The 27,750-nt window shown below is 40.6% G+C and overlaps 1 protein-coding gene across 12 annotated transcripts in view; it reads left to right on the top strand.

Moving 5' to 3' along the window:
- The window catches only part of DYNC1I1 (dynein cytoplasmic 1 intermediate chain 1), a 366,417-nt gene that overhangs the window by 288,661 nt on the left and 50,006 nt on the right, over window positions 1-27,750 (top strand). For all 12 annotated transcript variants that reach the window (XM_061586645.1, XM_061586643.1, XM_061586641.1 and 9 more), the window contains one exon: window positions 7,333-7,477. In XM_061586645.1, the coding sequence (XP_061442629.1) occupies window positions 7,333-7,477 (145 nt within the window). The remainder of the gene's footprint in view (window positions 1-7,332; window positions 7,478-27,750) is intronic.

The following is a 27,750-nucleotide window of genomic DNA, read 5'->3' as shown; positions in this document are numbered from 1 at the left end:
CTTCTGTTTTTTCTGTTTCCACTTCTCTACTCCCTTCTGTTTTTCCAAGCATTATTGTCTTTTCTAGTGAATCATGTCTTCTCATTATGTGTCCAAAGTATGATAACATCAGGTTCATCATTTTAGCTTCTTTTTTTTATAATAATTTTTTTATTATTCAAATTTTCATAAAAGCAAATACAAATACAACAAAAACAATACAACAGAAAAAAAATAAAAGAAAAAGAAAAACTTGACTTCCGATTTGTTACAGATCAGCTATAAGTATATAATATATATCAAACCTGTCTCCTAGAACATACGAAATTCACTTTTTTCCAAAGTCTATCTTAATTAATCGTCAAATCCCATTATCATCATTTCATTTTTTTCTTTCAACAAAAAGTCCAAAAGAGGCTTCCATTCCTTAAGAAATGTATCTGTCGTTTTTTCTCTAATAAGACATGTCAATTTGTCCATCTCAACTAAGTCCATTAATTTCAATAGCCATTCTTCCATTGTTGGTATCGTTTCCATTTTCCACTTTTGTGCATATAGTAATCTTGCTGCCGTGATCATATATAATATTATTCTTCCATATTTCTTTTCCTTTTGTTTATCCATAAAACCCAATAAAAAAAATTCTGGTTTTGACTGAATATTTATCTTTAAGATTTTTTGCATCATCCTACCTATCTGTGCCCAAAATAATTTTGCCTGTTTACACAACCACCACATATGATAAAAAGACCCTTCTTGTTGTTTACATTTCCAACATACATTAGAAACATTACTATACATTTTTGACAACTTTTCTGGAGTCATATACCAACAATACATCATTTTATAAAAAATTTCTTTAAGATTATAGCATAATGTAAATTTCAAACCTTTTTTCCACATATTTTCCCATTGATCCATTTGTATATTATAACCAAAATTTTTTGCCCACTTAACCATACACTCTTTTACTTGTTCTTCTTCCATGTCCATTTTTAATAAAAATTTATACATTTTTGCAATTATGCATTCATCATTTGTACACAAACCTATTTCAAAATCAGATTTATTTATTTCAAACCCATACATTTTCTTGTCCATTTTAAATCTTTCTAACAATTGTAAATAGGCAAACCATTGTGAACTATATCCTTCCTTTATTAGTTGTTCTCTCTCTTTCATTATATATTCACCATGCACATTTTCTAATAGTTCTTGGTAAGTTAACCATTTCTCTTTTCCAGCCATTTCTCTTCTATAAAATGCTTCTTGACTTGAAACACATAGAGGTATTTTCGAAAAAAACCTTGTTTTGTATTTATTCCATATATTCAACAAAGGACGTCTTATAAAATGATTATTAAAATCCACATTAACTTTTACTTTATCATACCATAGATATCCATGCCATCCCCACTTCAGGTTGTGACCCTCCAAATCCAATAATCTTTTATTCCTCAATAGAATCCATTCCTTTATCCAGACTAAACAACAAGCAGCAAAATAAAGTCTCAAATTTGGTAATCCCAGCCCTCCTCTTTCTTTGGCGTCTTGTAATAATTTAAATTTAACTCTTGGTTTTTTCCCCTGCCAAACAAATTTAGAAATATCTTTTTGCCATTGTTTGAAAGGTAGATCAGAGGATATGACAGGTATTGTTTGAAATAGAAACATCATTCTCGGCAATACATTCATTTTTATTACAGATATTCTACCCATTAATGACAACTGTAATTTATCCCATTTTAACAAATCTTTCTTAATCATAGTTTTTCATAATTATTATGAAACAACTTTGAATTTTTATTTGTCATAATGATACCTAAATATTTCACCTTTTCTTCTATTTTAAAATCTATCTTCTCCATTAACTCTTTTTGATCTCTTAAAGATAAATTTTTCACCAGCATCTTCGTTTTTTGATTATTGATCTTAAATCCTGCTAATGGTCCAAATTCTTCTAATTTATCCATCAATACTTTGATTCCTTCCAAGGGATTTTCTAATACAATTATCAAGTCATCAGCAAATGCTCTCAATTTATATTCCTCTTTTTTTATCTTTATTCCCGAAATCCTTTTGTCTTGCCTTATGTCTCTAAGCAGCACTTCTAAAACCAGAATAAATAGAAGGGGGGACAATGGACATCCCTGTCTTGTACCCTTTTGTATTTCACATGAGTCCGTTAAATCCCCATTGACAATTATCTGTGCCTTCTGTGATGTATAAATCGATCTGATCCATTTTATAAAATTATCTCCAAAGTCCATTTGCTCTAGAACCTTAAACATAAATTTCCAATTCAAATTATCAAATGATTTCTCAGCATCCAAGAAAATCAAAGCAGCTTGTATATCATTTTGTTGTTCTAGATATTCCAACACATTCAAAACATTCCTGATGTTATCACGTAATTGTCTTTTAGGTAAAAACCCCGCTTGATCTTCCTGAATAAATTGTTGCAATATTATTTTCATTCTTTCAGCCAAAATCATTGTAAAAATTTTATAGTCATTATTCAGTAAAGATATTGGCCGATAATTTTTTGTTTTAGTTAAATCCTGCTCCTCTTTAGGTATTAATGTTATATTGGCATTTTTCCAACTATTCGGTATCTTCCCCTCTTGTAAAATAGAATTCATTGTATACTGTAAAGGTAGTAAAAGTTCCTCCTCCAAGCATTTATAATACATTGCTGATAGTCCATCCGGTCCTGGCGCCTTTCCTAATTTAATTTTACTTATAGCCTCAGATATTTCTCTTGACGTAATAGGACCATTAATAGCTTGTCTCTGAAGATCTGTAATTTTGGGCAAATTCTGTTTGGATATATACTCTTCTATTTTTTCTGAGGGAATTTCCTGACACTTGTACAAAGTTGAATAATATTGATGGAAAACCCTTTGGATTTTTAAATTGTCTGTCAACATCTCATCTCCTTCTTGTATCTTTAAAATAAGATTTTTTTGTCGTTCTTTTCTTAATTTATATGCTAGCAATTTCCCCGGTTTATTTGCAAATTCAAAAGTCCTTTGTTTAGCAAAATTTAATTTCCTTTCAATTTCTCTAACTGTCAACATTGACACTTGTTTCTGTAACATTTTAATTTGATTTACAGTAGAAGCTTTAGTTGGATTCTTTTTCAATTCTTCCTCTTTTTGTTTTATTTCTTCCAAGATCAATTGCATTTTCTGTTGTTTCTTCTTTTTTAATTCAGAATTACATTTAATAAAATATCCCCTCATAAATGCTTTACTTGTATCCCAAACAATGTTTTCATCTGTTCCTTTATGTAAATTGTGTTCAAAAAACTCTTTTAATTTCTTCTTACATTCCTGCACTATTTTATCATTCTGTAATAAAGATTCATTTAGTCTCCATCTAAATCCAAGATTGTTTTTTTTTTAAGTCAATATCACTGGATTATGATCCAAAAAGGTTTTTGGTAACACATCCATCTTGGAAATATCTTTCACTAAATTTTTAGACATCCAAATCATATCAATCCTCGAAAATGTTTTATGTCTTTCTGAAAAGTAAGTAAATTCCTTTGCATTGTCATTTATATATCTCCAAGCATCCACCAATTCTAAATTTTCCATCAATTCGAAACAGATCTTCGGCAATTTGCCCTGTGTCTCTTTAATATTTTTCTCAGAAAGTCTATCCATTTTTGGTGAAATTACCCCATTCCAATCACCCATGACACACCAATGATCATATGCAAACTCAGATAGTTTTTCCATAAGTCCAGTATAAAACCTTGTTTTATCTTCATTAGGAGCATAAATTGTACCCTGAATGGTGATTTCAACTCCCACAAATCTGCCACTATCATCCAATAATATCAATTTAGGAGACAATTGTGAATTAATATAAAGAACCACACCATTTTTTTTGAATCCTGCCGAAATAAATTCTTCACCCAAATTTTTACAAATTAAATATTTAGAATCTTTCTTCTTAATATGAGTTTCTTGTAAACAAATTATATCCAATTTTAATTTTTTCAAATAATGAAATACTTTCTTTCTCTTCTGCGATGAATTAGCTCCATTTATATTCCAAGTTAGATATTTGTAATCCATTTTTAAGCATGTATTTTAGAAAAGTCTGTGCCTGTTGCTCCCTTTGATCCATCATCATCCTTTTCTTCCTCTACCTGTTTCTGTTGACTTTGTTTCCAAGGAATTATATCCATATCTTTGAGTTTATCTTCTTCCATGTCTTTTGAAGCTTTTCTCAAGAAATCCCTTGCTTTTTGAACAGTATTTAATCGATACTTCTGTTGTCTAAATGTAAAAATCACTCCCTCTGGAACATCCCATCTAAATTGAATTTTACATTGTTTAAGTTTTTCTGTGAAGAAAGCGTAATCTTTTCTCTTACGTAGAAGCCTAACAGGAATTTCCTTCATCACCTGTATTTCTTTACCGTCAATTTTGAAGATATTGTTAAAATGATGTTGCAAAACCATATCTCTGGTCCTCTTTTTTAAAAAATAAACAAGCACATCTCTTGGGATTTTTTTTATTGTTGCATATCTGGAATTAATTCTATAAACTTTGTCTATTTCAAATTCCATCCGATCTTCGTTCCTGTCGAAGGATTTTGCCAAAACATTAACAATTTTCTCTCTGATATCTTCACCTGTTTCCTCAGGAATTGCACGGAATCTCAAGCAATGTTCTTTATCTCTAAGTTCCATAACAGCAATATAGTCCAATTTTTTTTTCAAATTCCATATTTGTAATATCTATTCTATTCTCTAAGGTTTGCACCTTATCTTTAACATTTTTCACATCCTGTGTTAATTGCCCAGTGTTATTTTTAATCTCACCCACTTCTGTTTTAATATGATCTTGTAAATCTTTAAAATCCTTTTTCATATTGCAAAATTCATCTTTAAGTTGTTGTCTGTCCTGTTTCATCTCTTGTTTCAACTCTTGTTTAAAATCACTAAATCCCTCCATAATTTTCTGGAACATGTCCATCCCTTCCTGTGTATCAATTGAAACTCTTCGCTCCAAAGCTTTGGCTGTTTTCCTAGTTGTCATTCTTGGAAAAAAAAAAAACCTTTTCTATTATTAGCCAATGTAGAGGCAAACAGTTTCTTTTCTCCCAGCAACAAAAAAGTTAATATTCCAGGCCTGTTTAACCAACACAGTTCTTATCTCCAGCACATTCAAGAATGTAAAACAAATCCAGTTCTCAGCATCCAGCAGTTAGTAAGGTACACGAACAGCAGATTCGTTAAAAAAATTTTTTAATCCAAAATAAAAAAAAATATTCTCAGATATATTTCCTTCAAATAATCAAATCATCTTATCTAATAAGTTGCCTCTTATCCGTTTAATCTTTGTAATTCCAGCTTTAAGCCAGCTTTTTGTCATAAAAAATAAAGCAGGTTCTTTGAATTGCTCCCTTCTTCCTTAGCTTTGTATAATACGAAAAAAGTGTGAGTCACCCAAGTTTCTGAGTTGCCAATTCGTAAACAAGTCTTTTTTACGATAGTAATTTAAGTTAGTTGATAAGATTTAGACAGAAGGAGGCTAGCTCGTTAAAAACATTTTTTAAAAGAGAAAGAAAAAAAGTCTCGCTTACTTTCAGCACAGCTTGTTGGAAATCCAGACTCAGTCTTCCGCTGCTAGAAAAGCCTTCTTATCTCAGGGGGATTCCTGATCAAATCTAGCAATCTACAGCTCGACTGAGTTCCGTGGAAAATCTCTTCGGTTCCCCTTTTATCTTGGAGAACATTTACGCCAGTCAAAAATTCCTCTTGACTGGCTTTTAACTGAAATAAGCTTCCTCTGAGATAGAGCTCACTCAGAGACAATCACCAGCCAGCACTCCTTCCGGGAAGTCCCTGTTTCATCATTTTAGCTTCTAGTGACAGTTCTGGTTTAATTTGTTCTAATACCCAATTATTTGTCTTTTTCACAGCCCATGGTATGCGCAAAGCTCTCCTCCAACACCACATTTCAAATGAGTTGATTTTTCTCTTATCTGCCTTTTTCACTGTCCAACTTGCACATCCATACATAGAGATTGGGAATACCATGGTCTGAATGATCCTGACTTAATGTTCAGTGATACGTCTTTGCATTTGAGAACCTTTTCTAGTTCTCTCATAGCTGTCCTCCCCAATCCTAGCCTTCTTCTAATTTCTTGACTATTGTCTCCATTTTTGGTTAATGACTGTGCCAAGGTATTAATCCTTGACAAGTTCAATGCCCTCATTGTCAACTGTAAAGTTACATAAATCTTCTGTTGTCATTACTTTAGTCTTTTTGACGTTCAGCTGTACTCCTGCTTTTGTGCTTTCCTCTTTAACTTTCATCAGCATTCGTTTCAAATTATTACTGGTTTCTGCTAGTAGTATGTATTGTCTGCATATCTTAAATTATTGATATTTCTCCCTCCAGTTTTCACACCTCCTTCATCTTGGTCCAATCCCACTTTCCGTATATGTTCTGCGTATAGATTAAACAAATAGGATGATAAAATACACCCCTGTTTCACACCCTTTCCGATGGGGAACCCATGGGTTTCTCCATATTCTGTCCTTACAGTATCCTCTTGTGCAGAGTATAGGTTGTGCATCAGGACAATCAGATGCTGTAGCTCCCTTCATGAGTTGTTTGCATGAAATGGGCTCTCTGTGTTGGAGGGCGGTGGGGTTGCAATGGGAAAGGGTGTTCCTACCATGGAATTGGTGATGTAAGAGACACTTTGCCTGCTATCCTGCTGTCTGTTAAGGGTTGAGCCACTTTCCAAGGTATAGGACTGGAACAGAATATCATCACCATGTTATGCTGCTGCAGCTGAAATAATTGTACTGGCTATGTTCAGGGTGCTGGTCCTAGTGTACAAAGCCCTATACAGTTTGGAACAAGGATACCTAAAATGCACTCTCACCCCTTATATACCTAACTGATCACTGCACTCTGTAGGAGAGGGCCTCTTAATACCATTTCATTAGGAAGTCCATTCCAAAAAATGTGAGAATTGGGCTTTTTGTGTGGTGACATCTACCCTTTGGAACTCCTTCCAAAGGACATCAGACAGGCACTGTCTCTGTTGTATTTTCACTGCCTATTGAAGGCTGTCCATTTTCAACAAACCCTTTTTAAGTGGAGAGTTTTACCCCTCTCTGTATCTGTTTTGGATTTGAAATTGTTTTTATATAAGTTTTTATTGTTGATGTTTTTATTGTTAAATCACTTTGGGATGTTCTATGGGAAGTGATTTGTAAATTGAAGAAATAAATAAACAGTAAAAATGACACCCCAAGATACGGGACATTTTCTGGTGCTGGATATTTCCTAAATGTACATATCTCTTTTTACACAGTAAAGCGGGCATTGGTGAAATCTTTGAAGGCCACCAAGGCCCTGTTACAGGAATCAACTGCCACATGGCAGTGGGTCCAGTAGACTTCTCACATCTATTTGTGACATCATCATTTGACTGGACTGTCAAGCTGTGGACCACAAAGGTAAAATTTTGGAAGGGGGGAGCTTGTTTGGGTCTTCACTCTCATCTGAGGAGCAGAGGGGGCAGATTTCATCCTCGTCTGGGCTGGGCAGAGGTTTAAGTCCTGCCAATCAGATGATTGATCTGATGAGCGAGGAGAGGGCATCAATTCCCATTCACAACTGATCTGCATGGATCAGCTGAGGAGGGAGACCTGTGTGCGTGTGGGGGTGCACACACTTACCTCTCTGCAGGTCTTATACCCATATGTGTATGTCCTGTGTGTGTGTGTCTTTTATATTTGTGTGTGTTGTGTGTATGTGGAACCTTTGGATGCACCCACCAGTGGCGTGCAGCCTTCAGGCCCAAAAAAGTTTAGCCACCCTTGCTGAAACAGAAAATAGTTCCTTAGATCCTTATACAAGAACGAGCATGCCTGTTACAATAATTAAGGCTAGCAGATGATAACGCTTCAACTGGCCCAGTGTGACATCATCTGGATGGTCCTGGAAAAATAGGCTGAGAAATGAGTTCCTGGCTAATGTCGTCCACTGAAGCTAGGATTTGAATTCAGGTAATACTTTAAATAGATGTCCACACGAATTTGCAGAGAAGGAGTGGGGCTTTAGATGTAAACTGTGCCTATAGAATTTTTTCATTGGGCATATGTTATTATAGCTGCAAAAGGCTTAAGAGTTAACACTGCAGAGTTTTTGGCACCAACTGAAAATGCACCCAGGTGTTTTGTGGGTCACTGATTACCAAACCTTGAGAGACTACTGTGGGTTTTGGGGGGGGTGTATTTTAGTATGTTTATTTATTCTGATGTGTTTTTACCTTCTTTTAATATACCTGGTTTGCTTGAGTTTTTTTGCTGTTGTAAGCCACCTTTGGATTTGCATGAAGGGTGATGTAATAAATATTTTTAATTGTTAAAAAAAACCTTACTCTGTGGGACCTGTTAATAAAGATGATCAGATTAAAAGCAGGGAAAGGCCTCTCTCTCTCTCTCTCTCTCTCTCTCTCTCTCTCTCTCTCTCTCTCTCTGTGTGTGTGTGTGTGTGTGTGTGTGTGTGTGTAAAAGTATGTGAAGGACTATGACCACTGCCTCTTTGAGACTGTTTGGAGCTGGGATGAGCAGCTATATGTAGGCACTGACCTACGTGTCTGTGCTCTGGGGAGCAGTGGCTTGCTGCTGTGCACTTTTATACAGCAAACCATGAAAGCTTCTAGCTAACCCTCAGGGCTGTTTCTCCATCCCATGTCGGATTAATGAGATTGCAACATGGATGAAGGTGAGGTAGACTGTGGATAATTTTCCCAGCAGAGGGATGTCTGCTGCAAATGCTGTGATGGCTGCCTGTTGCCCTCCCCACATCTAAGGAGTGTGAGTGTATCTCTGTGGGAAAATATTCAGCTAATTGCTGGATGTTTTGGTTGATGAAGGTTTAGGTAAAGATCCTCACAATCAGCCTCACAATCATTATGGCTTGGTGTATGTAGACCAGAGGCCATAAGTTGCTGTGGTCAGATTGCTTCCCTGGCTCTTACAATGTTCTTGTCTGTATTCCACCACTCCAACTTCCAGGTCTTTCCCACAAAAGTTCCATACATTTGCTAGTTATCTCTTGGGCCCACTTTTGTGTAGTAGAATTCCAGTCTTATGGGGACCCTGGAGATCTTGCATCTGACAGCATGTGTGTGTGTATTTTGCACATTCTTAGATGTAAGCTCCTTTCACTTCCATAAACACTGAAGGTCATGCACCCATGTCTCCATATCCATGAATATGATCTTCTATGAGCAGTGGTCCTCGGGGCCCATTGACACAACAAAACTTGGACTGAACTGATTTTAACTGTCATGTCTTCTACCAAGGATCTCTGGATCCAATAATTTTCTGTTAAGACTCCCCCTGCCCCTCCGCTCCTATGTTGACCTAAATGATGTAGGAGCCTGCTGCAGCGTCTTCTTATACTGCTAAGTAATTAATATTTTAATACAAACTCTGAAAACAATAAAACCAGGGCTTTTTGTGGCAATACTGATACATAGTAATGGCACCTCTTTTTTTTACTTTTATTCAAGTATGAGTACTGGCACCTCATTTTTTACTAAAAAAAAGGCACTGAACAAAACTATTTCTATGAATGCTAAAAACAATAAAACCATGCTTACAGATATTTCATAAATGGCTGGGTCACACCTCCTTCTTAAACAAAAATGTTTTCGGTAGGCGCCTAAACATCATGATGCTGGGCGTCTATCTAATTTTGGCTGCTGATTGATTTCAGGGGGCTAGAACTGTAACACTAAAAGCCTGGTTGGGCATTTCAGGTCATGTGAGGAAGGCCATGACATGACTGCTCCCCATAATAGCAGCAGCAGCATCCCTTCCAGAAATTTGAGAAGTGCTGGCATGGAGAAGAGCTTATTATGGGGTCTTTGCACTTAACCTTGAAGTTCCAGTATTACCCCAAAGTATGGGAAGAAGCCATTTTACAGTGGTGTCCACACTACTAAAAGTAACATCAGAAAGGGCTCCTAGAAATTATGAATCCTCCCACAGAGCTACAGATCCCAGGGTTCCTTGAAGAGAAGCCATAATCTTTGGGAATGTAGAGAAGTGTCCCAGCTATATATATATATATATATATATATATATATTAAAGAAGCAGCACCTTGCTCAGAAGCATATAACATCCATCTTTAATATTGGTGAAGCAGCCACTTCCAGCCCTTAGGTCCTCGTGTTGTTAGGTTACAACCCCCATCAACCTTAACTATTGGCCACACTGGCTTGCAGTTGATGAGGGCTGCAGTTTAACAACAGCTGGGACCCAAGGGTGGTGCAGGCTGATCAGAAGGCTGATTTTTGACATTAGGAATGCAGGCTTGCTGTGTCTGAACAAATATTGTTTCTGCCATCAAGCCATGAGATCATAGCACACTATGAAAGCAGACTTGGGATGCTGAAAAGTCCAGTGATACCCTGATAGGATGTATCTGTTGAGTCTTGTTTCTATTTAGGTATTAGTGCTTTGAACATGTAAATTGTTTTCTGAAGGCCACCTGTTCATTAAGATATACTAAGGATTATTAATGAATGTTAATGTACAGCAATGGCAGTGCTGCTTATCATGTTACCATGCACATGGAGAATTATATAATACCACATGCAGGTTTGAATCTCTTGAATCATCCCATTATTCTGCCATAAATAATCTTAGCTATGGAATCAAAAGGAAAGTGCTTGCTTCTGAGAGTAGACTGTACAGGACTGGATTTGAGGTACAACTTTTACTGCTACTTTTCAACTATTCGTTCTGCAGCCAATACTGGAAAGAACTTTATTAATGACACATGACCTAAATTGCATGATTGTATATGAGAGTATTTATGTTTGAGATGTCCTCATAAATTTATGCTACCCTTGTTAAAAACTTTTTTTGTTAATCACTTGCTCCCAGTTGTCCTGGTTCACACATAACCCAGTCCATGGCTTATTTTGCCAAAGTGTAATTTGCTTGAATGTCCAACCCCAGCCCATCAGACTAACCATTGCTTATTTTCTGGCAACAAACCAGGATGTGCAGTCATGGTTTGTTGTTGGCTTGTAAACCATGGCTTGTTTTAACTATGGTTTGGCATTATGTTTAAACCCAATAGCCCTGCTTAATTATGATTTGTTTGGCCATCTCCTGCTCACCAAGCTATCTAGGCATAAAGCAAGAACAGCTGGGAAACAAGCCAAGCTTTGGAGAAACAAGCCATGGTTTGTTCTCTTTTCTGTTGAGACAATTTGTGGTTTGTTGAACAAGCCATGGTTCAAACAAATGAGGACTTAGCTTTATGTGCAAATGTAGCCATGTCACTCTAGCATACGCACAATCACCCAAGTAATGCCAAGTGTGTCATTGTGCCAAAAGCATGCTCTTGCATAGTCTGTTGTTCTGATCCCAGTTTCCTAATTGTAAGGAATTTCTTTTGATTGAAGGTTCACTGAAAACGAGTAACAGGAAACATTTTTAACACTTTCTAAAGTAAAACCAACAGAGTAAAGATGGAGAAGAACGAGCAAATATTAAGTGAAATCAGAGGTCATAGGAAAAGTGAAGGACTCAAAGGAGAGCAAATAATATTGTACTAAATGACTGTGCAGGAAAAGGAAACTGATCAGGACCCAACCAGATCTCATGTTAAATGCATTTTTGCACTGATCCCAGTAAGGGATTGTCACCCAAAGCAAATACCTGCTTCAGATAGGGATGGAAAGATCTGTCTGTTTTGGTTCTCTCTGTTTCTCATTTTCCCAATGTTAAATTCAGTTCTCCACATTTCTAAAACAATCTGTGATTTTTTTAAAAAAAATCCTCATGAAAATTCTCCACCATTTTAGTGCAAATTTCTCCAAATAAATACGTTTTTGTAGGCAGTTTTGACAAAGGTACACATTTTTGCAAGCCATTTGTCATCATTTTGTGCCTTTTTGCATGTTATTTTCACTCATGTATTCATTTTTATGCACACTTTTCCCTAATATGTACATTTTTGTAAGTGTTGTTTAGTTGGCGAACTGCATCTCACAATTCTAATAAATGCGAATTTCAAAGGATGGCTGTGTTTTGGTTCTCAGATTGTTTCTGAAATTGCGAATTTGATAAATTCTGCTTGAAATGGAAACTGATTCAAAATTCTCACCCATCCCTAGCTTCAGATGAGGGATTCTGCTGTGATCCTCCTAATTATCAGCCCCCCACCCCTGTCGATGCTATTTAATTTTTCAAAAAATCTGCACATTAAATGCAACGACACATTTAACATCATGCCTGGTTTGGCACTTGGAGAGGATTAGCTCACCCAGAAGCTTCTCACCGTCCTACAATTTCATATTTTGCTTTATCCCCTTCCCTCCCCTTCAGTGCATAGCATACTTTAGAAATGACCCCTTGGTGGTGATGGTGGTTTTTTAAAAAAACTGCACTCTTTATGTGTGGTTTCTCCTCCGTGGTCAGGTGTGGCAGGAAATTGTGTCTTTAATCTTTTTCTTTCCTCTCCAGCCAATTTCCTTTACTTCCCACTCATTCCGTCCTGAGCCTTTTGTAATTCAGGAGCGAGCACTCGGTTATGGGATTCTCATGTGTCTTATGTGCTTCCCCACATTTCTCCAGTCAGTCTATTGTGTGGTGCATAACATTCACAGGAACGTTGGAAGCCGCTTTAGACTGAGTTAGAGCATTGGTCCATCTAGGTCCTGATCAAACGGAGTGGCAGCAGCTCCCCAGAGTTTCAGGCCAGGGTCTCTCCCAGTCTTACCTGGGCTGCTTTCACACTGCACTTTATTCCATTATTCCAATGATTCCTTACCTGGTAATTTGTGCCTTTTATTTGACTTTTCACACCACGCAAAATCTAATTCCGGAAATCTAGTGGAAGTTTAGTGCAAATTTTCATGATAAATAATTCCAGAAAGAATCCGTTTGCAAGCCTGGGAACCCAAGAGATTGCGGCAGAGCTTGCAAAAGTTACTTTTTTGAACTACAACTCCCATCAGCCCAATCCAGTGGCCATGCTGACTGGGGCTGTTGGGAGTTGTAGTTTAAAAAAGTAACTTTTCCAAGCTCTGGATCATGGGAGCTGTGCGCTAGCTGCAGCTGCTCACATGACAGTCATCCTGGCATGCAGTGCATTCCTGCTCTTTAGGTGTGTGCCAGTTTTTTTCACCTGACAAAAATTGTAGCAGTATTCCAGTGCAGGTAGCAGTATTCCCCTTCTTCCTTTTCCCACACACAGGCCTCTGTCCACACAGTAACTCAAGCAGTGAATTATGGGGGAACTACAGTACACACGTGTATAATGGGTGATGTTCATTGCAGCAGAGACAGTTGCACAAAATGCAGGTATATTGGCCAAAAAATCCATGGTTCTGTAACACAGCCAGTACTGCAGTGTGAAAGAAATGTTAAGAATTGGGACAGAAGCGCTACCATGTTAATCTGTTAAACAAACCAATAAGCCCCATCAGGGCTGGTTCCAAAGGGCGGCCAGGTTGGGCATTGGCCCGAGGGCCCCGCAGCTCTAGGAGCCCCTGGGAGCCGCTGAGGGGCCCTCCACTCCCCTTCCGTGATCCCGCGGATCACAAGATGAGCTTCCGAGCCGCCCACCATCCCCCGCGCTTCACCTACCTTTCTCTGCTGTTCGCGCAGGGTTGCCATCAATAAAGATGGCGGCCGAGGTTTCCGTAAGGGACTGAAGCCTCTGCCGCCATCTTGGTTGATGGCAGCAATGCACGCGCTGCATGCCATCAACCAAGATGGCGGCAAAGGCTTCAGTCCCTTACGGAAACCTCAGCCACCGATGGCAACCCTGCACGAACAGCAGAGAAAGGTAGGTGAAGCGCTGGGGATGGCGGGCAGTTTGGAAGCTCGTCTTGCAATCTGCGGGATCGTGGAAGGGAAGCAGAGGGGCCCAGGGCAGGCTAATGCCCAAGGGCCCCCGCATTCCTGGAGCCGGCCCTGAGTCCCATGTCTGAAAGCAGCCTTGGAGATGCTGGGAATTGAACCCGGGCCCTTCTGCATGCAAGGCAAATGCTCTGCTACTGAGCTACGTCCCTTCCCTAAATTTAACATGGAATTGTCTAAACTAAAGTTCCTTGAAGTATCCTGCCCTTCCTCCCAAAGGGCCCCAGCAAAACATGCAAGCAGTAAAACAATTAAAACATCTAGAGACAATTCCAATGCAGACGCAGGCCAGGAAAGATCTCTACTTAAAAGGCTTGTTGGAAGAGGAAAGTTTCCAGTAGGTCCAAAAAGACAACAGACGGTGCCTGTATAATATTTAACACAAGGGAATTTCAAAGGGTAGGTGCCACAATACGCAGAACCGGTTCCTATATTGTGTGGTATCTGCAGAAGGCCCTCACCTGTAGAATGCAGTTAGTTGGGTATGTAAAGGATGAGATTGGATTCAATGAGCATGACTAATGTATGTCTGTTAATTTTGGTGAATCTACTCTGGGTAAAACTTAGTTGGATACAACCCTAAGTGATGATTATCATGAAAGAGCTTTGACTCCTAGCGTCAGACAATGGAAAGTTCAGCCTAGTGTGGAGCATGCCAGCTTTTCCTCTCCCAGGCCAGCTTGGTTGCCCTGAGCTATTCATACACCCAAGACAGAATGTCTGCCCATAAACAGAATATCTAACCTTTGGGTCCCCTGATCTTACCAAGAAGTTAAAATGTGACAGGAGAGCAGTTAAAGCTACAATGGCATCCTCTGAATCTGCCTCTGGTTGTATTGTGCCAGTTTGGGCAGCCTGAAGTAGTTTATACTGGCTCAGCTGCTTCCTGTATTGCACCACAAAATAATAATGCTAGCACTAGAGGAGAGGTGCAGATATAACTTGGGCTGCTTTCAGACAAGGGGCCTATTTCGTTAGTTTAATGGATTAAAATGGTAGCTCTTCTGTCTGGATTTCTAAAATTCCTTTAATGCTGCAGTACCTGCTATGTTAAGGAACAGCAGCTTTTTCAGCTGATATACTGGCATTTTGTGCAGTCTTTCACACGGCTGCAATGAACGTCTTGTTTTCGTCCATCACCCATTATACACATGCGCACTGTAGTTCCCCACTATATAGGAGGTTTAAGATCTCATCCTGTCGCCATGCAACCCCTCTCCCCTTGGCATCTGACATATTTTTTTTGGAATTATATCAACAAAGGTATATGTGTGGGAAATGCTGCTGCTACCCACACCTATTCTGGAATACTGGTACAATTTTTGTCGGGCAACCCCCCCCCCGCACCTAAAGGGCAGGAATGCACTGCATGCTGGGATGTCTGTCATGTGAGTGGCTGCAGCTAGCAAAAAACTCCTGCAATTTTCCAGGTTCTAAAGCTTGCAAATGGATTGTTTCTGGTATTATTTATCATGAAAACTAGTGCTAAACTTGCTCTGTATTCCACAAGATTTCCGGAACTAGCGTGTACATTGTATGAAAGATCAAATATATTGCGCAAATTACCAGGTAAGAAATTGTCAGACTAATGGAATAAAGTACAGCGTGAAAGCAGCTCAGCTGGGCTATTGTTCTTGGAAGTGTAATTATGATAAGTAATTATTAAAATTATTTTAAATGTGTGACCGTACTGAATAAATTATAATAATAATTTTTATTTTTATTACATTATTGTTGTGATAATTTTTTATCGTTACAGAAATTCTGCCTGTGTGTCTGTCTATCCATCCATCCATCCAACAATAATTGTAATTTGTTTTAATTGTTTTAATGTTGAATTTTAAACTGTTGTCTCCCGCCCTGGGACCTGCTAGTGAAGGGTGGGTAATAAATATTATTGTTGTTGTTTTATAAATGTTTGTTTCACCTTTCAGTCTGGCAGAACCACAAGGCAGGGTTGTGTTCTTGTTTCGCTTGTCCTGATGGTGGGCTGCCTTCATAAGGTGTTCTTAATAGAAAGAGCATGGCATACATTGTAGCATAAAAAAAATTAATATCCTTTCAGTTAGAGAAAACCCTAAATGGAAATTTATAAATGTGGATAAAAAAATCCACTCCCTTTGCACTACTAATATTGAACCGCACTGTCTCCAGGTTATCATACTTTGGACACATAATGAGAAGACAGGATTCAGTAGAAAAGACCATAATAATGCTTGGGAAAACAGAAGGGAGTAGAAAAAGAGGAAGGGCAAACAAGAGATGGATTGATTCGATCAAGGAAGCCACCGACCTGAACTTACAAGATCTGAACAGGGTGGTTCACGACAGATACTATTGGAGGTCACTGATTCATAGGGTCGCCATAAGTCACAATCGCCTTGAAGGCACATAACAACAACTGTCTCCAGAGCAGAAAGTCATTTATAGCATCTCATTTGCTAGTGGGTCATTCATGGGCTTTAATGCAGGTTGCATTTTTTTCTTGAAACCTCCAACATTCACCTGTGTGTGTGTGGACGTGATTTTTGGAAAACTATATATGTAATTGGCATATATGAACCTCCAATGCCATTGCAGCTAGTGGCTAATCAAACACTCAAGACTCATCTAGACTATATCAGCCACGTGAAGTAAGGAAGAAGTGGCACGGAGAATTTTCTTCTGCCTTGGGTTGAAAAACCACATGGCCAGACCTCAGGGAGACTACTGGAATGAGCGTGGGTGGTGTGATCTGGTTTTCAACTTACATACAATTTAGGAAACAAACTTAACCCCCCTTGCAGAGTGAACGTTACAGCAGAAGTGGGGGATGAACAAGGCTTTCTTCAGCTCTCAAATGAATCTACCCTAAAAACAGAAGTCCAATTTGTTTTAAAAAGCAACTACAGGAATCCTGTGGCCGCGCCCTTATAGATTTTATTCATTTCAAAGTGCAGTAGCAAATAAGGACATTTCCATACTTATCTAATTTAGTCCCTTTCTATTGCTTCGAGTCCTTGTAGTTCATTTGTGATCCCACCTGGTCCATGCCAGTCTGTAGATGGACAAGAGCCAATCAGGAGTTAGCTGAGGATTGTGTAGCCTATATGGTTGGTTCACTGCTTCGAGTTCAGGGATGTCTTAAGGGAAAGAGTATCTGTTTTTCTGGGTTACAGAGAGCAGCCTTATACATAGTGGTGCTCAGTGCCCATTGGGACTGGCAGGGCAGAAGATAGGAAGCCCAGCAGCAGGTGTGGCCAGAGCCACTGAAAGGCAGAGCCAGCTCATTCTACTTTTGCCCCCATCCTCCTCCCTACTGAATTCTACAAGGGCAACACTGAGACCAAGGAGGAGGAAGCTGATAGGCAGTGCCAACCCCTGGACTGGCTGTAAGAAAGGCAGCAGGCAGGTCCGGGCTAGCTGACAGCAGACTGAGGTTGGTGGGGCAATGTCCCATTCATCCTAACAGACAAGCCTCTGCTGCTTACACTGAGTCAGCCAGTTGATCTGTCTAGCTAAGTATTGCTTCTACACTGACTGGTAGCCAGACTCTACGTTTTCAGAGGGGAGCCCTTTCCAGCCTGACTGGGTTGCCAGGAATTGGGTTCCTGGGTTGCCAGGAAATCAACCTGGGTCCTTTGGCATACAAAGTATGTGCTCTGCCACTGCACTATGTTCACCTCAGGTGTTTCTAGAAGACCCAGATGCATGGTATAGAGACCTGGTATAGAGCACAGGGAGCTATTATCTGGACACCACCCTAATCCAATTTATAAATACAGTAGGGCCCTGCTTATACGGCGGGTCAGGGACCAGGCCCCCGCTGTAAAGCGGAAATCGCCGTAAAGTGGAACCCATTGACTATAATGGGCCGCGTCGCGTGAAAATGTCGCAAAGTGCTGTTAAATCGCAAAATCAGCTTTAAAACGGGGAATTTCCCCGAATTGAAAGCCGACGCATCAGCGGAACGCCACAAAACGGAACGCCGGTAAGCAGGGCCCTACTGTATACTCACCTAATCTCCCGTGAAAAAGAAGAAAAATCTCCAGGTGACGAATCAGAGAAGCAAAAGTCAGTTCTCCCTCTCACCCCTGGTAAGGTCACAAATGACTGACAGAAGCGGTATAGTGAACATGTTTGAGGGTTAGTAATTGGGAGGGGCTAAATTTGCAAGGCTGCCCTAATTTGCTATCCTAAAATGCACAAAGACACATATCTTCCTTAAATTCATCCCAGAAAAGAGAATAATTTTCTCTTCTGAAAGTTTGTCGACTGAATATATTATGTCCTATAGAGGGAAAATTAGAAGCGTACTAGTCATGACAATGAATGACGTGATCTTGCTGTAGATTTGTCAGTAGGTAGCGTGCTGGCTTATTTGGGGATCTGCCCGTCTGTTGCATGAGTTCAGCTTTTCAGTTTTGTCCAGAAGCGAAGCAATGAATGAATTTTGTTCAGAGCTCAATTTTGTTGTCAAAAAGCCAAACTGACTCAGAGGAATGGGTGGAGCTGCTTGTTCAGACAGGATTTTTACTTTTTGCCCTTTACCTCTGGAGCCAGAGGTCTGGCTCCCATCCAGCTGTATGAGGAGAAGATTATGGTCTTTCTCTAGGTAATTTGAAGGAGCAAAACCAAAGTGAAGTCAGGTGATCAAAAGCCGGCATGGAGTTTTTCCACAATGTTTCTCTTGATTTGGCTTATCTATTCCACTATAACCACAATGTGTTTTGTTTAAAGGCTTCATGAGCAGATTGTTATAGGCACAAAATTGCGGAGCTCTTTGCATAGGATGAACTAGATCGGGGTTCTCAAACTTTGTGGTTTCACAGACCACTTAAAAATTGCTAGGAGTCTTAGCAGACTACCTGATAATTTTTTTAATCAGTTGTGACATAATCATCAAAACCAGCACAGTATTATGAAAATCACAGGCCAGGCTGCTGACAAGGGCTCCTTTAACTGGTAAAGTTTTAGAGGGGAAATTAATAGACTGTATCAGTGCCATTTTATGAAAGTCAGAGGCCCTAGTCCACAGCCTTGTTTGTCTGTTTGATAAATCTGGCCCTGGTCAAAGTAATCTCAATCTCCATTAAAAGAAAAATAAATAAATCAAGTGTAAGGCCAATTACAGATAGTCTTGACTATTTCACAACCCGAATAGTGCTTGAGGATCACCATTTGAGAATGTCTGAACAATATAAACAGCTATAATAATGCAAAGCCAAATGGGGTGTGTGTGTAAAGATGTTTAGCCACCCTAACTTTTCAGGGATTTCATGTACTCCTTGGGAAAAGGCCTGAACTTATTTATAGAGGAGGGGGGTCAGTGTCAGACATTGGGGAGAGCTGAAGTAAATGAATTAACACTTTTTTTTCAATCCAGTTACAATTAGTTGACTGAGTATGTGAATGGGGACGCACATTCAGATGCCTTATATACAGACAGACTTGTTGATCTAACACAGTAATGTCAACTCTGGCTAGCAGCAACTTTCCAGCATCTCAGACAGAGGCTTTTCCCATCACCTGTAGGGATGTTGGAAACTGTAGAAATTGCTGCAATTCACATGTTTATCTGAGGTCAGGAATGGAGAAAGTTTTGTGCAGACTTTTTAAAAAAAATATCTGCAAACTGCTGTGGAAATGCGATTAACTGATCTGAAGACTAAGAAAAAAAAAGGAACTGAGAGAAACCAAAATGGACAGATTCATCCATCCCTACTTCCAAATGATGATGTGGGTAGCAAAAATGGAAAATTGTGAAAATTCAGCACAAAACTAGTATATGGGTGAAACATAAGTAGGCTTACTCAGTTCTGATAAGCCACAGTTGCTAGGTTTGCTGCTGATATACATTTGTGGAAATGCTGCTTTAGACAAAGAAAGCTGGGAACAAGCAGAAGATTTAGCCTTCAGCTGTAATTGTGAAACCGTTTATTCAAGAAAAGTCCCTTTGAAGTTGATGGGCTCTCCTGCAGACAGTGGCTGGAGGGTTGCAGACAGATCCTGGGAGCTTACACCAGCTCATCTGCCTGCAGTGCTGGCATAATGCCTCTCCAATCTCTGTGTTACCCCATGGTTGATGGTGTTGATCTGGCATATCATGTAACTCGCTTGATTTTAAGCACTTAGTTGCTGATGCTGCAAGTCTTCGGCTTTCTTATTATTTGCTCAATTTGTATCCATTCCCCTTTCACTGTTTTGAAGAGCCTGGGTCAGATTATATCAAAAATAAACAAAACATGACAATGGTGCAAATGACTGTCAAAATGAACACTATTGTGTAATAAAAATAACAGGATCACAACATATTAAAAAAGTAGACCGTTTCCTTGACACAATGTTTTCACTAATCTCCAGAGGGTTTCCAACAAAGCAGTCAAGTAAGCTTCCCTAGCCACAATCACGGTGCTATGACCAAGAAGGCTTAGGACTGTGTGTCATAGTCAGTCTAGTTCAGGGTTGAGGAATCTTTGGCCCTCCAGATGTTGCTGGACAACCCACATAATTCCTAGCCATGGGCCATATTAGAGGGTCACAAGTTCTCTAGCCTTTGACACAGAAGACCTAAATGAGTGGTTTGATTAATATGTGATGTTCCATCAAGAATCAAAATATAGGCCCAAGATCAAGCTTGGGGCAGCTTCCTTGCTCTATGGTGGCATGTCGCCCTTGGTCTAATGTCAAAAGCTGACTGCAAGGGATCCGTTCAGACCTTTCTAACAAGAGCAATCTGTTCTTCCCCTGGTAGCCCCCTAGGGAGGGAGAAGGGGATGGTAGAAAAACAGAGAAAGGGGGGCAGAAAAAGAGGAAAGGGAAGCCCTGCCAACTGTGGGGCTTGGCCTTGTGCACTGTTGGCTTCAGCCCCATCCACTGCTGGCATGTGGCCTCTGATGGATTACCCCGAGGGAATGCAGCTCTTGACAGAAAAAAAGGTTGCCCAACTTTGTTTTATTTAAAGCTGGTGTGGGAACTTAGAGTTGGAAGGGGAAAATAAGGCCATTGAGTCCAATCCCCTGCTCAATGCAGGAATTCAAGTTAAAGCATAGCCAAACAGGTGGCTCTCCACCTGCCTCTTGAATGCTTCCAGTGTTGGAGAGCCCACCAGCTCCCTAGGTAATTGGTTCCATTGTTGTACTGCTCTAACAATCAGGAATTTTCCCCTGATGTTCAGTTGAAATCTGGCTTCCTGTAACTTGAGCCCATTATTCCATGTTCTGCACTCTGGGATAATCGAGAAGAGATCCTGGCCTTCCTCTGTGTGTCAACCTTTCAAGTACTTGAAGAGTGCTATCACGTCCAGGGCCAGTTCTAAAGGGCGGCCAGGTGGGGCACTGGCCCGATGGCCCCCTGGAGCTACAGGGGGCCCCTCAGCCGCCCCTCTGCTCCCCTTCCACGATCCATGCCCCCCCATGCCCCCCACCTACCTGTCTGCTGTCTTTTACCATTGCCCTTAACGAAGATGGCAGCCACAGTTTCCCTAAGGTACTGAAGTCCCTGCCTCCATCTTAGTTGATGGCAGAGATGCACGGACGTAGCACGCACGCATGCCATCAACAAAGATGGCGGCGGAGGCGTCATCCCCTTAGAGAAACTGCTGCCACCATCTCCGTTAAGGGCAATGGTAAAAGACAGCAGACACGTAGGTGGGGGGCTGTGTGCATGCATGTGCATGCATGCGCATGCACACACACATGCTGGGGCCCAGGACAAGCTGATGCCCAAGGGCCCCGGCATTCCTGGAGCCGACCCTGATCATGTCTCCCCTCAGTCTTCTCTTCTCAAAACCAAACATGCCCAGATCTTTCAGTCTCTCCTCAACCTGTGGCCCTCCAGATGTTGCTAAACTACAACTCCCATCAACCCCAGCAGGCATGACCAATGACCAGGGATAATGGGAGTTGTAATTCAGCAACATCTGGAGGGTCAAAGGTTTCCCACATTTGATTTAGAGGCTCATCACCAGTAAACAAAACTAAACAATGAAGCTGGTAGTTGATATGCCTGGCCTTGGCCATCCCCCTGACCCCCCCCCCATATTGTGAACTATCCCTCTCTTCTAGGCATCAGGACTCTGGCCACCAACCACTCTCAGCTGTAAGCAGGGCTTCTATTAAGACTTGGATCAACTTTGCCTATAGTCCCTGGGGACATAGATCAGAGCCCCCAAATCCAGAGCCCTCCCCAACCTTTGAAATAACCAATTTTCCCTGCTGCCAACAATACAGTATTCTGTTATGTCAGAGTGAGGAAATGTATTTGGGACCTCATGTATGCAGAGGTCTCTTGGGTTATAAATAGCATTTGAGTCTATATGACTGATGACCCATGAAATCTCCACAGGCCTTTTAGTTTTAACAGTCACAAACACTAATCTTAGCTGGCCGAGGATACTGTATATTCTATTAAGCTGTATTAGATGTTCCACTCCAAAGCATGGTACTTAACAAATGGTTATTAAGAAGAAGCTGCTGAGATGCAATAGTGATTCCTTCCTTTCTGATGGAAATTTGGGTATCCTTTTGATGATATTGGTGCTTTTTCTCCTAATAGGCAAAGAAACATCAGGACTGTGTATGATATATATATTTCAATGTCTTTTTTGTTTACTAGTGTATAAACCTCACACAATATTGTGGCATAGTGTTGAAGTTCTTCTGGCAACGTCTAGGCTATTTTGTACTCCAGATTTTAATTCAAAGTTATTTACTGGCTGTTATTATATGCAGAGTTCTGATGAATGCATCAAGTTGGGGTTAAAAGAATACTGGACAGATTCATGAAATACAGGAAAATTGTCCCATTCAGAGCGGGAGCCATGAGACTGAGACGCAAGTGCAAGTAATTCTTGTTTTATTAAAGTAATGGATACATCGAAGGCAGTGTGCTTCATAGGATTCCCCTTGCCAGCTTACTACAATTCCCCAACTAAACTCTACACATGCTCTGCAACGTATGAAGGAAGTTGACTCAGCACCCTAATCAAAAAGCAGCAGCCTTAAATAGGGAAAGTCTTGGATCGTAATCTCTGGCTCCTGCTCACGCTTTCCCTCTGCCCTTTCCGTTTCTCACGGTGTCGAGAGCGAGGTGAAGGGGGGGCGTGCTTCCAGCGTCTCATCTGAAAGAACCAGTTCCTTGGCGACAGGCTCGAGGTCAGGGGGTGGAGAAGCGTCTGAACCATCCCCAAAGCCGCTTGGTAAAGGGGGGGTTACCACGTGCTCCGAAGCATCGCCCAACGGCTCTACTGGCATGTCTGGGGGCTGCACATTGTCCTCTTCAGAGGCAGCGTCGTCCGTGGGAACTGGCATGACATCAAACTCACACCCTTCCCCAAGGTCTTGAGAAGACTCAAGAACTACTGGCTCCTCCATGCCTCATGAGAGAGCTGGGGCTCAACAGAAATGGGCTCTAATACCACAAAACTGGCACAGAAGAGCTGTGAAACTGCACAGCCCTTTAAAAGGAGCTGAAATGCCACCAATTTGATAGTGAAAGTGAGTAGGGTTGAGTTTAATTTCTTCCAATCTTCCTCCTGACTGTGGCTTTTTAAAAAAAAGTTACATGGCTGTTGTATCAGGCTGTAAGATTTATAAACGATTTAATCAAAGAGTTTGTTAAGCAGTGTACACAAAAATGATAGATTGCTAAAATCCACAAAATTATTAAAAGCAAATATAAAACAACGGTCGTAAAACATAGATCAAAGCAATAAGACTTTTCTAGAAAATAAGGGTAACTAAGTTATATGTCCAGGTTTGGAGGAATAAAAAATTTCAGAAAGCATCTAAAACAATATAGAAAGTGTGTCTGCCTAATGTCAATAGGCAGGGAGTACCAAAAGCATAGGCATTGCTACACTAAAAGATTGATTCCTCGCAAATGCAGAATGAAAATTATGTGGCACTTGTAAAATTGCTAGTTCTGCAGATCAAAACAGTTGAATAGGCGCTTGCAATACCTGCTGTTAAGAACACTGATTCTCTGCCTAGATTGCATGTCCCTATCTGAACCCCCCTCAAAGAATTCTCATTCGTCTCTTTTCTCTCTCTCTCTCTCTTCATTTTTATAGTATTCATAGCCCACTCTTTGTTGAATATTTCAGTCCCAGAGAGGGGAACAAAATAATAAAGATAAACTGGGAGAAAACAATATGCAAAAATAACAAAAATAATATAAACAGGCCCAGTAAACAAGAGATTAACAATTCTGTCATAAGGCAAACAAGCAAAACTACAATGAGGGCAAAAATTTTAAATGTCCAATTTAGTAAAACACAAACACAGGACATTCGAACAAATTAGTCTTAGCAACAGTTTCCACCCCGTTTTTTACCTGTGGCCATCCACTCATCCCCCCCCTTTCTCTCATATGAAGAGGCCCCTAACAGATCCTCACACTGTGGCTTTTAAATAGCTTAATGCCTTTCACCTTCATTCTCCAACCCTCCACAGTTGGAGGCAGTGTGTTTCTGAATACCAATCACAAGTGGGGAGAGTACTCAGGTCCTGCTTGTGGGCTTCCTGGAGACATCTGATTAGCCACTGTGAGGCAGAATGTTGGACTAGATAGGCCACTAGCCTGATCCATAAGGCTCTTCTTATGTTCATCCAGGTTCTCACCCAGAGTGGTGTGAATCATTGCCTACAAGCATCCACAAGAAGAACCCTCCCACCCCTGGGTTGTGCTGTGAGATGATCAGGACAGTCATACTTTCCTTAAGTATACCCTGTACTACACCTTCACAGACTGAAAGATTGTCTCACCCAGGAGATTGCTGTGCTTGTCGATACTGTCTCATCAGGAGATTGTTCTGCACAACATAGGAAGGGGACCTTTAGTGTTGTGGCACCTAATTCCCTTAAATATTAGACAGGTGCCATCTCTGTTGTCTTTTGGAAGAATTTCGTCTTTCAAGCTTTTTAAGTAGATACCTTATCCCAGTCTGCATCGTAATTGTTTATAAGATGCTTTTAAAGATGTTTTTAAAAATGTTTTGTGTCTTAAGTTTTTATTAAAATGCTTTTAGCGTTTTATCACTTGTTTGCTTCCCTGGCCTCCCTTTGGGAGGAAGGGCGGGATATAAATTTAATAATCAATAATCAATAAATAACTTGTAATATTTAAAGCTGGACGCAGCCCAAGAGCTTGACATGTTTTTGCAGTTCCATCCAGGCCACAAAATTAGGACATTTACTGAGGCCAGAACATGCCACCATCTGGAGCAAAAGGCTCAACAAACATGACCATTCCCTCAACTCAGTTAGACTTGTCTTCTAATACCATCTTCTTGTGCAGTAGTGGAACACATACAGAAAGGTAGCATAGAAATTAAAAAGGAGAAAAAAGGAGATTGATAACAAGGATATGATACTAGGTCACTTTTCCTGTGTGCCTAGGTTATGGTGCCAGTTGAGCTATGGTCTGAGCTGGAACCTTTCAAAAATACATGCACACATATACACAAAACACAAAGGACTAGTGTTTCTGATCATGTGCAGAGTATTTTCCCTGAAGCACTGAAAAACAGCAGAGCATGCAGGTCCTAGGCAGACGAGCCGTGGCTCTTCTCTTTTTAGATCTGAACCACTCTTAGCCATCTGGTTGGCCACTGTGAGAACAGGATGCTGAACTAGATGGACCTTTGGCCTCATCTAGCAGGTCTCTTCTTAGCTTCTTACCTTCTTTGCTGCAGGGGTAGCCTTTTCGAGGAAAGACAAGAGTTAATGCATTGTAAGCAAGGCAGCACCAGCCCGTATGACTCACTTCTCAACAGATTTTTTTTTTAAACTGCTAAGGAGATTAACTCAATCACCAGTTTACCTGTCAGCATCAACCCCTCCCCCCCCATACCCCTAACACCTCTTCAAATCTCTGTTGCCTGACAGGCTGACGCTTCCAAAAGTCAGGTGGTGTCTTGCTTGAGGAATTCACTGTGTTTTTTCCTTTTCTGTCCCTGTATTAGGCATTTTCACAAGTGATGTTTACACCATTTATCTCTACCACATGTATATGCCCTTCCTCAAGGAGCTCAGGATGGCATACTATTTATTTACTTTCTTACTTATTTGCCATTTTGCCCTCACAACAATTCCGGGAGGTAGGCTAAAAAAGAACGACTAACCTCAGGTCAGCCAGTGAATTCCACAGCTGAATGGGAATTTGAAACTGAAATGTGAATTTTGTAGTTCAAGCCCAAACACTCTATCCACTCTACCAAACTGGCTCCTCTTGTGCATCTTACATTTACACTTTTAATGTACATTAATGTATACCAGTGGTTCCCAACCTTTATGAGTACGGGACCCACTTTTTAAGCTCAAAAAATTTCATGACCCCCACATGCTAATTGTAACTTTAGCCTCTGTTAATTGAAAAAATGGTGCGTGGCAAAATCATATCTCCAAATATCCCTTTTTATAAAAAGCTCCCTGTAGACAGGGAGGTGTTGCTTTCTTTGCTTAATGCAAAGGTCCATCAAGTAAGGGTGTCGTCAGCAGTGGCAGTGCGAGGAGATGGGAGCCAGTGATAGTAATCCCCTCTTCATCCTGGTAGTTCTACCCTCAGCCTCCTTTGGCATCTGCCATGTGTTTTATAGGCAGATGGCTGCCCTCGGTGTGCCTGAAAGATGCTCTGGCGCTTCAGTAAAAGTCCCCCTCCCTTGTTTGGAGCAAGGGAGAGGTGTCGTCTGCAGCAGCCGTGAGGAGCAGACAGCATCCAGGGAGTGTAGACTTTAAATAATAATAATAATAAATAATTCCTTTCTTTACTGTTCACGGCCCCCTCTGGAAACAAAGCCCTATGAGGAGAGATTGAAAGAACTGGGCATGTTTAGCCTGGAGAAGAGGGAAGAGAAGACTGACAGGAGATATGATAGCACTCTTCAAGTACATGAAAGGTTGTCACACAGAGGAGGGCCGGGATCTCTTCTCGATCGTCCCAGAGTGCAGAACACGGAATAATGGGCTCAAGTTGCAGGAAGCCAGATTTCGACTGGACATCAGGAAAAACTTCCTAACTGTTAGAGCCATACAACAATGGAACCAATTACTTAGAGAGGTAGTGGGCTCTCCGACACTGGAGGCATTCAAGATGCAGCTGGACAGCCTTCTGTTGGGAATTTTTTGTTTTGGACTCCTGCATTGAGCAGGGGATTGGACTTGATGGCCTTATAGGCCCCTTCCAACTCTATTATTCTATGATTCTGTGATTGCTTTGCGGTAAGAAGTCAAGCCACATGACATATTAGCACTGCATACATATGGAAAGGCATTGGTCTGACTGCTCTGGTCTATACATGCAGCACAAAGGTGTGGCAGAATCCTAAAGTAGTATAGTGGAGTGAACCACCTCAGAGTGTAGGTAGGGGTGCCTATTAAATGGTTTCTTTTTGAGTAAATAATGTTTTCTCATGTAAGTAAAAAATAAAATAAAATAGGAGATGAGGAGAAAAGTTGCAGCCTAGCTCATTGTTTGCAAATAGAAAATAGCACAGGAAAGAGGGGTATTTTTGGGTTGTGTGTGTTTTAAATGTAGGAGAATTTTTAAATGTGATGTATCTCCCCCTTTCCCCTACACTTTCTTAGTATTCTTCTCTGTCAAATCGATGAACATGTTCCAAAGTGAGCTTTGGCCTGGATTCTCACTCCCCCAAGATCTAGTGGTGCTTGGTACCTGCCCCCATGACTTATCCCCCAACTAAGGACACCCTTGCCACTGCCACTTGCCTGGGTGTCACCCACACCCTATGAGGTTGAAGCAGCCACACCTCTCACCGGAGCCATTGACACTTCACACACGCATGCATGCACACGCACACACACACACACAGAATGAGGCTGCTGAGGGGTCACAG

Source organism: Rhineura floridana, chromosome 10 (assembly GCF_030035675.1).
Source record: "Rhineura floridana isolate rRhiFlo1 chromosome 10, rRhiFlo1.hap2, whole genome shotgun sequence".
NCBI lineage: Eukaryota > Metazoa > Chordata > Lepidosauria > Squamata > Rhineuridae > Rhineura > Rhineura floridana.
Note: the sequence above shows the minus strand (reverse complement) of the source record. Positions and strands in the feature narration are given on the sequence as shown.